Source organism: Astyanax mexicanus, chromosome 14 (assembly GCF_023375975.1).
Source record: "Astyanax mexicanus isolate ESR-SI-001 chromosome 14, AstMex3_surface, whole genome shotgun sequence".
Classification (NCBI taxonomy): Eukaryota; Metazoa; Chordata; class Actinopteri; order Characiformes; family Acestrorhamphidae; genus Astyanax; species Astyanax mexicanus.
The window spans coordinates 44938464-44952267 of record NC_064421.1 but is presented as its reverse complement, the minus strand read 5'-3'; the positions used below and the strand labels follow the sequence as shown (position 1 = coordinate 44952267).

The 13804-nt window shown below is 38.2% G+C and overlaps 1 protein-coding gene across 2 annotated transcripts in view; it reads right to left on the bottom strand.

Moving 5' to 3' along the window:
* The window catches only part of dync1h1 (dynein, cytoplasmic 1, heavy chain 1), a 64287-nt gene that overhangs the window by 25669 nt on the left and 24814 nt on the right, over positions 1-13804 (bottom strand). For both annotated transcript variants that reach the window (XM_049464168.1, XM_049464169.1), the window contains exons 36-51: positions 13165-13395; positions 12076-12216; positions 11307-11540; positions 10943-11149; positions 10587-10708; positions 9521-9686; positions 9206-9369; positions 8307-8436; positions 8030-8163; positions 7797-7911; positions 6568-6729; positions 5929-6143; positions 5106-5310; positions 3968-4141; positions 1362-1481; positions 1146-1266 (exon numbers count right to left, since the gene is read on the bottom strand). In XM_049464168.1, coding sequence (XP_049320125.1) covers positions 1146-1266; positions 1362-1481; positions 3968-4141; positions 5106-5310; positions 5929-6143; positions 6568-6729; positions 7797-7911; positions 8030-8163; positions 8307-8436; positions 9206-9369; positions 9521-9686; positions 10587-10708; positions 10943-11149; positions 11307-11540; positions 12076-12216; positions 13165-13395 — 2641 coding nt within the window. The remainder of the gene's footprint in view (positions 1-1145; positions 1267-1361; positions 1482-3967; positions 4142-5105; positions 5311-5928; positions 6144-6567; positions 6730-7796; positions 7912-8029; positions 8164-8306; positions 8437-9205; positions 9370-9520; positions 9687-10586; positions 10709-10942; positions 11150-11306; positions 11541-12075; positions 12217-13164; positions 13396-13804) is intronic.

Below are 13804 nucleotides of genomic sequence, written 5' to 3'. Positions count from 1 at the left end.
AAAAAAAGGAATCACAGGGAGGCTCATAATACTATATCAAAACTATTCTAGGGCATTTTTTTGTATACCTGTACTTGGTTTCTATGGTCCGGATTAATTCATAAGTTTGTTTACATTTAATATATATTTAGCATTTCTCCCTCTGTTTGGTTTGTTTTCACACAGGCACAAACCTAAACGCACCAAAATGTGCACCAATGGTCAAAACTGTCTGGCGCAGGAGCAAAAAATAAATAAAAATGCTAAAATGCCACGCTTTCAAGCACAGTGTTTTTAATAGGATATGTAGTAAACGGAGTTGCACGGCTGCATGTAGAGAACGCAGCACATGCGGCACGTGTAAACACGATGGAGCAGCAGTAGAGACAGCGTTTGTTTATAGCTGTGGTAACTAATTAGCGTTATCTGGCTAATTTATCAGATTAAACTGTGCCTAATCAGCAGTTTAGCTCAAATAAAATAAGAACGTTTGATAGCTGGGTCAGATGAAGACCGGATCACATTCTCACCAAACGCGAAGCCTTCCAGAGTCCGTTTGGGACCGGCCCGAGAACACAATTGCACCAGAGTGCGATTATCGTTTTCACACCTGCTTAATCGAACCGCACTAAAGTTTCAAATGAAACAAAGTCTGTTTTAACTGGACCAAATTGTGCTGGTGAAAAAAGGCAAAAGATACTTCAAGGCATCTGTGAAACTAATGAGGCTGAAATACTAAAAAAAAATAATAATAATAATAATTACAAATACAAAATCAGCCCCCTGTCAAGAGAGAAAGAAGTTGACTGTGTTGACAATTTGGAGGAAAATGAAGTGTGACGGAAAGTAGCAATTGGCTCGGGACAGGATAGTTCTGAACTTCAACAAGATCCCACCCAAACCGCACCACAAGAGAAAAAGCACCAACAAAAGAGCAGAAAGACACAGAGCTCAGCAGGATATATAGAAACACTTATGGCAGCAGAGCTAAACGGAAAGGTACTGTAATAGAATTTAATTCTGATGATTCTGATATTTAACTGCGCAAGAATTTAGATACACACTTTTTTTTGTTTTGTTTTTTAAAAGCATCAAAATAAACCACAATTTTACCACAAATAAATAACACATTATAAGACAGTATGACAAGACGGGGGCGTTCATACCATTCTGTGCTTCAATAACAGCAGGCTCCACCTGGTCTAGATCTTGTTTTACTCTCAGTTGTTTATCCTTGATAACTTCTTGCTGCTTGTAAACGGCCTCCTGAATCTCCTGACTCATGACCTGTTAACAGAAGCCCACTCGCAGGTTATAGGCCAGCAGCTCAACAGAAATAACGGTAAATGAATCTAAATGTTAAGGAAATAATGTGGACTTGCCTTCTTCTTTTCAGCCTCTTGCTGGTCTTTCACCATCTTCTTCAGCTTGTCATTGGCAGCGGCATTCTTCACCTCCAGCTCCTGACTCTTTATCCTCAGATCCCTGCGCAATTCCTCAACCTGACATAAAGCACAAGCATTAAATTCCCTCATATTACAGAAAATAGCTCTATAAGTACAAATTCACAGTGGAAAGTATCATGTAAAATATATCCTGATCTTGGAGTTCAAAAGAATTGTATGATATGCACACCTCTAACAGACAAACAGGGGAAAAAGAAAGACAATCCCAATCGCATTTAAACTTAAATAAACCTTAAATAAACTTAAATATAACCTAATTGTACTATTTTGGAACATCTTATGGCATCTTAAGTATATTTCAAATGTAATTAAGCTATATTTAAATACAGCTTACAGCAGTATATCTTCTGCAACCTTAAGTATTTTTTTTTTATACATTTGAAGTATATAGTAAATGTACTACTTGCATATTGATGCACTTTAAGCAGTATTTAATGCCAAGACATCTACAGCTCTGGAAAATAATCTGAGACCACCTAAAAATGATGAGTTTCCCTGATTTTCCCAAATTGAAAACCTCTGGAATATAATCAAGAGGAAGATAGATGATCACAAGCCATCAAACCACCAAGCTGAACTGCTTGCATTTTTGCACCAGGAGTAAAGCAGCATAAAGTTATCCAAAAGCAGTGTGTAAGACTGGTGGAGGAGAACATGACGCCAAGATGCATGTAGAGTTGCACGGTGTACCGAAGGTTCGATTCTTTTTCGATACTACGTCATCACAAACGATTCGGTTCTTTAGCGTTCGATGCTTTCGATACTGTATATAGCCCAGTCACTAGCTTCAAATGAGTCAAATTAGTAGGCGCGATTTGATTCAGTTCATAAGAAAACTGATTCACACCGCAGCAGTCGGTGTGGCAGGATTCAGATAAACTTAGTGTTCTGAACAAATTACTCGATTCACGCGCAAGCCAGCAGAGCAGCAGCGAGTGTAGAATGGCGACGGCTAAAATAACAGATGTCTCTCGTCCGCGACTTGTGGACAAAACGGGCGCGAGGAGTGAAGTGTGGGAAAATAACGAAAACTGAAAGTGAAACTAAACTACTTTATTTATAAGCGCTGTTTTCACTCCCGCAGTTGTACAGCGGGGGGGTGTTGTGCCGATTCTGTCCGCGAAGCAGGAGTCGGATTCAGTAGCGGATTCGGCACAAGCGCGGCGGCACCTCGCGGTCCGCGGTGTTAGTTGTAAGCGCTCGCGCTAGCCGCAAAATACGACAGAAAACACTGAGGGAGCTGCAGACTTATGTGTGGGACTAGAATATGAGCACGAGGAGATAAAAGAGAACCTTTACCTGTGAGTTGCTCACATCAGAACACGCAAATCTCTCTCTCTCTCTCACTCTCGCTGTGTCTCTTTCTCTTTCTCTCTCTCTCTCTGTCTCTCTCTCTCTCTCGCACGTGAACGCCTCCGCGTTTGACCTGCAGTACTGCTAGTAAATCACGTTAACACGGAGAGGAGTGTGCAGGAGTTTTGTTTTGGACCCGTGGTTTTCTCTATTTCTCCATTATCCCATTGGCTGTGAAACATGAACTCAAGATGTTCACGTTTTCGCGTTTCCATCGCAAATCTGTGGTCAGGCACGTAGCCTGCTTGATCGTTACACTGAACATGGGCTTATTAAAAATGGTAAACGGTTGATTAATAAAACGGAGCAGTGAGTGTTAAAATGAACATAACATTGTAATGTTCTTCTGTCTCTTTATTTTCCTTATTCAGAACTTAACTTCTGCCCGCCCGTCAGGTTCACATAGTCAGGCTACCATTACCTCTGGTTTTAGTTTTAGTTTTTAGGAAGTGTTTAGATAATTATGTTATAGTTAAGGTTATAATAACGAAACTTGTTTTTTGTACAAATGTTTAATTTTAGAATAAAAACGTTTGCACCGATTGTTCAGTGTTCAATCCAGTTCAGTCAAAAATAAACATTTTATGTTCAGATATTTTATTTTTCTTCCAAGTATCTTTTTGGTATCGAGAATCGTGATACTACAGTTGGTATTGTTATCGAAGTCAAAATTTTGGTATCGTGACAACCCTAGATGCATGAAAACTTTTTTGGCATTATTTGAGGTCTGAAAAAAAAAGCTCTGCATCTTTTTTGTTATTTCAGCCATTTCTCATTTTCTGCAAATAAAAGCTCTAAATGGCAATATTTTTATTTGAACAAAATGTTTTTTTGTAGTTTATAGACTAAAAGAACAATGTTAATTTTACTCAAACATAAACCTATAAATGGCAAAATCAGAGAAACTGATTCAGAAACTGAAGTGCTCTCTTATTTTTTTCCAGAGCTGTATATTTTCTATCAACACCACTTAATATATTTTAAAGAATAAAGTATATTATGAAAATACACTTTCTCTGTATTTTCATATAAAGTATATTAAACAGAAAATGTACTTTAAGTATTCTTTACCTAATTTTCTCATACTTTTAATGCTTTTCATTTACTTAAGTATACTTAAGGCACAAAAAAGAAATGAGATGGGTCTGAGAAAAACTGTTTTTGGTTACCTGGTCGACAGTCTCTTTGATCTTGCGAAGACCAACATTAAGGTGCATCTGCTGCTCCTCCAGCTCACTGCGTTTCTCATTGAACAGGTTGGCGTAGTGATTGATGAAGTCTAGGTAGTGACGCGGGGTGATGGCCATAGTGCGACCTCCTCGTTTGGCCAGCCGATTATTCGCCTAGACAAGTGGAGAGGGAAAAATAGTAGTAAATAAAACCTTTTCTCATGCAACAAAATCACACATACAACAATCAAATCATATAAGCCACAGTGGTGAGAATAAGAATTTGATACACTGTCGATTTGGCAAGTTTTCACACATTCAAAGATCAGAAAGGTCTGGAATTCTTATTGCAAGTGCAGTTCAACCGACAGACACAATAAAAAAAAACCTATCCAGAAAATCACATTGTATGATTTTTAATTATACATAAAATAAAATAAAATAATTAATAGGTTCTTACAGACCTACAAGTACCTTTTATTCTGCACACATTAGGCATCGGAGAAGGTCATGTGGTCAGGTGAGACCTTATTACATGTTCATACATGTTTTAACCAGTAAATTTCCATGACTTCAAGGCAAATTTTAAAACTTTAAAACATCAGTGCAGAAATGGATAATAAAACCAAAAATCTACTAAAACTATCATTAAAAAAAATTAATCATAATAAAATGAATCAGATACAATGTTGACACACAATCTCAGTAAGAGCACTGAAGATGGGTCACGGCTGGGTCTTCCAGCATGACAATGACCGGAAACACACAGTCATGTCAACTAAGAAGTAAAGGCTAAATGCTATGAATTAAAGCTTTTTAGAGATTTTGAACATTTTTGACGGGAGCTAAATGTAGAAGTGGTATGTATGGAAAAGTGGGCCAAAATGCTTTTTTTCTACAGTATCAAATAATGATTTTCTATGGTATCAAATACTCATTTAATGCAATAAAATGCTAATTAATTATTTTAAAAAAATCATACAATGACATTTTCTGGATTTAGTTTTTAGATTTTTGTTTCTCAGTTGAAGTGTACCTACGATTCTTTTGCAGGTGAGAAAACCTACAAAAATTGGCAACATATCAAATACTTAGTTCCCCCACTGCATGTTAAAACTGAGATTCTTTAAACTCTAACCTGGTGCAGGGTCTGATGAACAAACACACAACCATTGACGATAGCCTCGCGATGTGTGGGAATCTGGGGCAGCTTGTCGTACACTGTGGGCATGTAGTCTGGCACTTTGTAATTGGGCTTTTCCAGATCCATCTTACTGGTGAACTCCTTGCCGACCTGATAGAGGGCCTCGGTCGACCAATCTCCAAACCAGTTCAGCACACACCTGTTAAATGCACAATGCACAATAATTAATACTGCATACAAACAAAGGCAACTTTTTAACCCATTAAGACCCGACATCCATTATGTTTTTTTCTTTATTTTAACACTATTTGAGAGCTATTGTTCATTAAAATACAACATGAATCAACCAATGACCAAGCATATACACCAATTAAACAGTAGCTTGGCCCCGCCCACTGCACAATGGAATAAAAGTAGTACTAGGGCCATTGAGGCTAAGGAGCAGCTAATTTTTAGTAATGTTCTGTGATTTAGAACACTTTAATCATGTTTTTACTGTTTAGGGGTGGTTTATGAAATCAAAAGGTCAATATATATATATATATATATATAAATATAAAATATTACACACAGGCTTCCAATGCAATGAAAATAATTACATAATTATTTGCTAAATAAATTTTATAGTAAAAATATTAGAGTCTTCTTTTCTGTGCATAACAGACTGTAATGCATACCTAATATTTTTTGGAAACTCTGAAAGGTCTCAAAGGGTTAAAACTCTGTTCTATTATTGTCCAATTTTACAAACAGCGCCACAAAAAAAAAAAAAAAAAAAAAAAAAAATCACACAGCAAGAATAAACGAGTGAAGGAACCTGTTGAACAGAGCAGGAGAAGTGGCAGCACGATCTTTCAGGCCTTCTGATGACGGGTTCATGGTGAAGACCACATGCAAGTTCCTGATCACTTGGCTGGTGAACCACTTGTACAGCTCCTCGTGAGTGTCCAACATCAAGCCTTCCTTCTGGGCCCCTTCCTTACACTGGGTCATCAGCGTGGCATATTCATCACCCTCAAACAGACCGGGAACCTGAACAACAGCATTCACAGCACTGTTAGCAAATCTACAGGTTTTCTTGTCACCTGTTTAGCTAGACTTATGGAATTCTATAGAAGTTAGGCTTCTGCTTCATCCACCACAGATCAGCTGCCCATCACACTTGAATTCCATACGTTCATCTATACACTGTCTGAGCACAGGAGGATGGGTCCCCCATTCCTTTATTTATAAGTCTTGATAAGATATGTGTTCTTAAACGGTACATGAGATCTTTGGTTTCTCCCAAGGTTTCATGCTGATTTTGATTGACTCGTTCTGGTTGTCTGGTTCTCTGTCCTGCTACCGCAATTCTGTAAAGCTGCTTTGCGGCATTAGTTGTAAAAAGTGATATACAAACAAATTTGATTTAATAAAACACTTGTTTCAATGTAAAAAAGAATTTTTTTCCCCATACCTCTCCGTTGGCCAGCAGGGTGTTCATACGCTCCAGGAAGCCAGAGTCCAGCACGTTCGACTCGTCCATAATGAACGCAATTTTCTCATTTTTGCATCCAGACCGGCGAAGGACAGTTCTCAGATCCTCGTCAAAGTCTTCCCCTGTGTACTTCCTGTGAACCTGTGAAAATAGACAAGCGTTAGTAACTTAAAAACTTCAGTAAATCACAGGTGATCTGTTTTTTTAGGCCAGTCATACCTACTGACAGGTGAAAATAATCACCATTTTCAAAATAAGATAATTGAGATTGAGATCTTTACTTAAAGAGCTTAGTGATTTTTTTTTATATTTTTGAACTTAATTCAATTAAGTAATATAATTGTGTGGATAATTCAACCGAGTAGTAGGGATGGGAATTGATAAGATTTTTCCGATTCCGATTCCCTTATCGATTCTGTGAAACGATTCGATTCCTTATCGATTCTCTTATCGATTCCAATTTGGGGAAAAAAGGAGAGCAAACAGTTTCATAAGCACCAACTTTGTTTACTTAAATATCATACGACCTTACAAATTTAACAACAAGGTCAACATGTCCACAACAATGTGCAACAGGCAATATGGAAATGTATCAAATACTCTCTAATAATGTTGTGTGCGCAGATGTTTGTGCATATTTGATGTATTCCCTCCCGGCGATGTTATCAAAAATTTACAATGGTTGCAAAACGCCCTGTTGCCATCCTTGTGTAGCGTGAAATGAAGCCAAACTTTCGAGCGTTTTAACCTAGTGGACGCCATTGAAAAGACGTGCTTACTGAATCATGCATAACTTGCTTAACATGCGTAACATGCGTAACATGCGTAACATGCGTAACATGCGTAACATGCGTAACATGCGTAACATGCGTAACATGCGTAACATGCGTAACATGCGTAACTTGCGTGATCGTGCTGTCTGGAATCGATAAGAGAATCATTAAGCAAGGTGCCAAACGATTCTGTGGAATCGAAACACACGGAATCGATTCTCAACAGGAATCGATTCTCGATTCCCAAGCCTACCGAGTAGCCAGAATTTCCCCCTGGGATCAATAAAGTGTCTGTCTGTCTTGGTGCTGCATTAGTTCATGTATTAAAAAAACTAGTACTGCATTACTGATTCCAAATTAACAGTGTGTGTTAACACTTTATTATACAGCCCTACTAAAAACAAGATAAATAATCATATCTTGGCTTATATTAACCTTGATCTGGTAGACACTCAGTCCATTCATCCAGGCCACAAAGCGAGACAGTGTAGTCTTTCCAGCACCGCTGACACCGATCAGGAGAAGATGACCCTGCGGCTGACGGAAGATTCTACAAAAACAACCAACAGGCTTAAACATTCAGTGCTTTTATATCTCTTATGGAGCTCATTAATTACTAGTGGAAAAAAAAAAGACGAAAAAAGCATGACTTGAGAATTCTTCCTCACCTGTCAATTCTCAGCACGTGATCTAGAACCTCGTTGAAGAGCACCAGAGGAACGTCCAGCTCCTCCTCATAGAAGACCTTCAAACGAGCCTTCACATAATCCCGAAGCTCCTCCTGCTCCACTGGGATGTAGTCCTGTACTCAGTTCAAAAAGAAACACATTCACACAAAAAATAAGCTTAATGGCTGTAATTAACTGTAAGAGAGATGATGATTTATTTTTTAGTTATTATTTACAGAAGCACTGTTTCATGATTATTATAGTTCCTTAAACTAACCTTGGAGAGCCAGTTGCTGTAGAGAATGGGGCGGTTGAGGGCCTTCTCACGGTCGATATTGGGGAAGTGCTTCAGGGCCACGTTGTCAATGTTCTCATCGGTCCAGCGTCTCTCCTCATCCTCCACAAGTCTGAAATTAAAGGAAAACGTTTTTTTTGCAAATAATTATGAAAATGACAGTAAATTACCTGATTATTTATACTAAGACAGGACCTAAAATACTCAATGTTTAATTATTCAAAAAAGACATTTCTCAAAAGCTCTATTGCACAAGTAAGACAAGTTTAATATCAAATTACAATATGTTATTATTAAAGCCAAAAGAGGAATTAAAGTATTTCAGTATGTGTTTATCAGTCCTTTGGTTCTCCAGTCAACAAATTCATTCAGTTCAGTGTACATTAATATTGTCCTTTATGCTACAGTGATAATATATTTAAACAGGGCTATAGTTTCTGCTCTTGAAGTTTTTCTGTACTTCGAGTTTTAGGGAGTTTTATGACTTGTACTGAATAAATAATTCTGTACTCCGGACTCATTCAGGGCTCCTCGGGGGACAAGAGTATAATTTTATTTCTCTTTTTCTCTAAATAAGCTTTTCAAAAAACTCAAGCTTTGGTCATTTGCTGTTTTTCGATTTTACTCGGATAAAAACACTCACGCAGCGAACAGCAGCAGGAGCTCCTCAGATAAAATCAAAGTTGTTTCCCGAGAAACAACTAGAACAATGCGAGACAAGCGTTTGCCTCCACAGAGCTGCGTTACAGTCACTCCAGGGTGTTCTGTTGTTATGCTAACTGGCTAGTGTTAGCTAGCGAGCTGTACCAGTTTGTTTGGCGGTGCTGTTCTATGCAGCGCTCCGTAGTAGAAAAATGCACACCGGTTTTAATATAACTTACCGGTCCTGGAACAGGCGCAAGGCCTCGTGGGCCCATATGCGGATAAGTCCCTCCACAGGCAGCGTCTCCAGGGGCCGCAGTGCCTCAAAGATACCCCTCACCCAGCGTGTCATCTCTCTGGGGGAGTATATATAATGGGGCTGGGTGTCCTGTGTGAAGCGCTCCTGAAATAAGAAGAAAAGTATTGTCAAAATGAACAAAATTTAATTTAATCTTTAATCAAAACAGATCATATTCAGAACCTCTAACTTAAATATTCTTGTTCACATGGGTTTAGCTTTAACTAATTTTATGAGACTCAATCTAGTGTCCAACCTGAGACATGGTGTAGAACTCCACCATGGCTGCTGTGAGAGGCTCAGCGTAGGTGCGCAGGGTGGGAATGAGTCGAAGCATGGCTCTGTTGAAGGTACCGTAGATCTGCGTGAGGGAGGCGGGGCCTGGGTAGTCCACGTACACCACCGGTACGTGACGCAGGAATCTGTAATTGACAGAGCATACCATCATCAGCCCAACAGCACATTTTTTACATTTAGCTGCAGATCACTAGTATACGCCCAACACTAGAAGGGTGAAAAACAGCATGTCATGAACCTTTACCATACATTATTAATCTTATTCATAAGCAACCTATAATAAGGCGCAACTTCAATAAATATCTATTTTCTGGTCTATTTTCATACATAAGGTACATCGGATTATAAGGCGCATTATGTGCGACACTAGTACCTAGTAGCAGGAACAGGGCAGGAGTGTCGCCATGTTTTCCTTCTAAATTTAGCAGGTCTCGATGCTGGGTGAGCTGTAATGCTAAGCTAAGTTGAGTAAACAAAACTGTAATTCTTAAAAAAATTATTAAAAATATAAATTCAGACAAGAGTCAGACAAGTCAAATGAGTGCTGGATGCTAATCTACACAGATTTTCTCTCTATTTATTTACAGTAAGCTCAGATTTATAGATTTCCACTAAAGCTGAAGCATTAGCATTAGCTACTGCCACCCGACAGCGCTACACTGAGGAACCCTGAGTGTTCTAGTGAGCCAGGGTGATATTAGCTAGCGGTTCGGTTCCACGTAGCTTGTTTTAACATGGTAAACATGCAGGCTACAGTTCGATATATACTCCCCTCAGTGGCTAATGCTAATGCTGCTTCAGCAGTGCTAACCAGGGTTATCAGCAGGCTACAGGCTGATTATGCTCACCTCTAAATTGCCAAAAAGCAGCTAATGCTAATAATGATGGAGAACTAAACTGAATCTCCTGAATAACGCTGTACTTCAGCAGAATGGCTTTACTGCTCTGTAATGAAAAAGTGCAAAGAAATACGCTACTATATGCAAATGAGGAAAATATCAGTACAACAGAAGTAAAAAATGAACCTGTGTGAGAGGGGCTTTCTGCCAGGGTCTGTGGGAGGGTTACAAGCGCCCACAAACTGGATCCTTTCCAGTTTCACCCATGTCTGATCAGAGGTACGGTAGAATCCTCCATGCTCCACCATCTGCATTAAAAAAAACACAAGTGCTATTATCAACAACATGTACCTTTTATATATGTTATATAAGTATAGTTGTTTACATTTTACACACTGTGTAACATCACGTTTTAGACAATGTACCTTGAGTGTTACTATAATCATTGAAAATGTTTTTTTTAATCCTTTTGCTGTTTTTTTTTTTATTTTTTTTTTTATATAACATACTTCAGGGGCATATCGCCCAACCATAACCCGTACCTGTCTAATGAAGGAGATGACCCTCTGCGTTCCATACTTGTCCATATCTGGAAGGTTAATCTCGTCACAGAACAGCACCAACCACTTGCCCAGCTGCACAGGAGCCAACACCACACCGTTAGGCGTGCGGCGATATTCACAGTAGTGATCAAACGTCTTCAGCAGCAGCTCTGGAGTCGTAGCACTGGAGAAGTTCAAACCCACAACCTGCGGCAAAACAAATAAATCACACCCTTATTACCAGAAACAAGCTCTTACAGGTGCTATTTCTCTACTATAAGCACTTGGTGTGGTGCAGTGGATAACACCGCTACCTGCTATATTAAAATCTGGACACATTTGCTGTTAAATTTGCTTTACTGACCTCCATGTCTGGCAGGGCGCGGAGTGCACTGAAGAGGGTCATGGTTTTACCCGAGCCTGGAGGACCACACAGTACCAGAGGCTTGTGCTCAGCCAGCCAGGTATACAGCAGAGCCTCGTGCCGGACTGTGTCCAGAGTCGGGACCACCACGTCAGGAGCGGCCACCTTGTGAGTCTCCACCTCAATCTGGGGCACCTTACCCTGCCAGGACTGCCACTCCCCTGATATGCACACCTGCAGGGCAAAAGAAGAGAACATAATTAAATTAATTAGTATAAATAAATCACTGTTTGTTATAAATGATTGTCTTTTGGATCAAATCCTATTGAAGAAGTGTTTCCTCTAGGATTAATTTTATTAACCACACTCAAAAAAAAAAAGGAGCTATTTTATCTGCTGGTGTTGATCCAGTGTGTTATATTAAGTCCAAAGTCAGTGCAGTTTTGTTTTCCCAGAAAATCTTACAGCACTTCACGCTTCCCTCTGCTACTGACAACTTTTATGGAGATGTGGATTTCATTTTCCAGCAGAACTTGGCACACTGCCCACACTGCCAAAAGTAACAATCTGTCTTATCCAATATTCTGATTTTTGGGATTTTATTCACTGTAAGCTATAATGATCAACAATAAAATAAATAAATATCTAAAATAGACCACTTTGTGTAATAAATCTATACAGTATAAGAGTTTCACATTTAGAACTGAATTGTTTTTCAACTTTTCAAACAGATGACATGGTACTGATAATGTTAAGGACATCTCATTACCTCATAATCGATGATTGGCACATTAGGTGCAGAAGGAAGGGCCACAGTGGTGATGCGGCGGATGTATTCTCCAAGCTCCGCCCTCATCTTCAGCTTGCCGTCACCAGAGAAGGACCACAGCACAGCGTAGATCAGGTATTTCTGCATAGAGTTAAAACATGGTAAACCCACAGGATTTACCATTTCAATATTTCCTTTTTTTTTTTAAACTCAGGTATAGCATAGTCACAGCAACTGAAATAATTACTACTTATTCTAAACCAATAGTGATAAAATGTTGGTAAATCTCAAGCAAATTATTTATGTAAACACAAATATTTTTAATAACCGTAAGTTGTGTCTCCTTATAAAATTATATTACATTACATATACTTTAGTTTTTTTAAATCTTTCATTTCTGAACAATATCTAGTCATTTATATTATATATTATATTATATTTGACCATATTGTTATATTGTTCAGATATGAAAAAAAAAAACATTTTTTTCTTATTTCTTTTTCATCTGATTAATAATCATTTAATCTAAAAAGCAATCGACTGATTAATCACTTATTAAAAGCAATTATCAAATTAAGGCCCTGATCCTGATATAAAAGAAACCGTACCACTTTAAAATAAGACTACCCTTATAAAGGGTTTATAAATGGTTTATAAATGAGATTATTAAGTATTGTTGATTAGGTTTTAAATGCCTTAAAACCATTGATAAGCAGTTACAACACAATAATTGAAAAGGCAACAGTGATCCGTTGTTTGCTTGGTCATATAATGTATAGTTAAGAGTTAAACATACTTACAAATATATTAATATGACAAGTTTAATGCTAATTGATAGAAAAATAAAGTAAGATCGGTATCTAGAAAGATCTGAGGTTTGACAGTAGAAACGAGTATGGAATCACTACTTTGCCATTTTTTTAACGCACTGTTGTCATTTCTATGATAGTATTTATTTATTACCTGCTTATTAATGAGTTTTAAAGTATTTGCAGCCTAATTAATAACCATTAACAATCTCCTTTATGAACCATTCATAACCCCTTAAAAAAGGTAGTCTTATTTTAAAATGGCACCAAAGAAACCGACCTGTATGTACTTCTCCAGCTGGTCGATGGGCATGGGGAAGTCAGGGTGGTTGTTGTTGTAAAGGGCGATGTTGCGGCAGGCCTGGTGCATCATGGAGAACAGGGAGCCCATGCAGCGCAGGCGGGTGAAGTCCATGATGTGCTCCATCTTGGAGGCGTGCTCCAGGGCCTTGATCACCAGCCCAGTAGAGGTGAAGTAGGGCTGCAGAATGGCGGCTACGTCCCTCTGGATCTGGATTGAGAAGACGAGGAGAAGAAATGTAATGGTGAATTTAAATGATTTTATGTGCATTTGAGGAAAACTCCTCTCCTACACTACTAGGGGTGAGACGGAGTAAACCGTAATAAAAAACAAAAACATATCTTGATGAACTTGAGGGACATTTTTTTGCATGTATTTTTTTATGCACTAAATATTCAGCACTTTAGTATTAAGATAGATTTGTTTTGCTTGTTTCAATATTTTGTTACATGATCTTTAAATCAGAGTTTTAAGTGAACGATGTTTACAAAACACAATTTTTTTAAATAAAAATTTAGTTTCGACTGAATATTTTAAATTGTTCAATTTATATTAAAAATACACTGCACAAATTATATATCTTATTTTGAGAAATCCTCTCAAATATAGCATAAATATC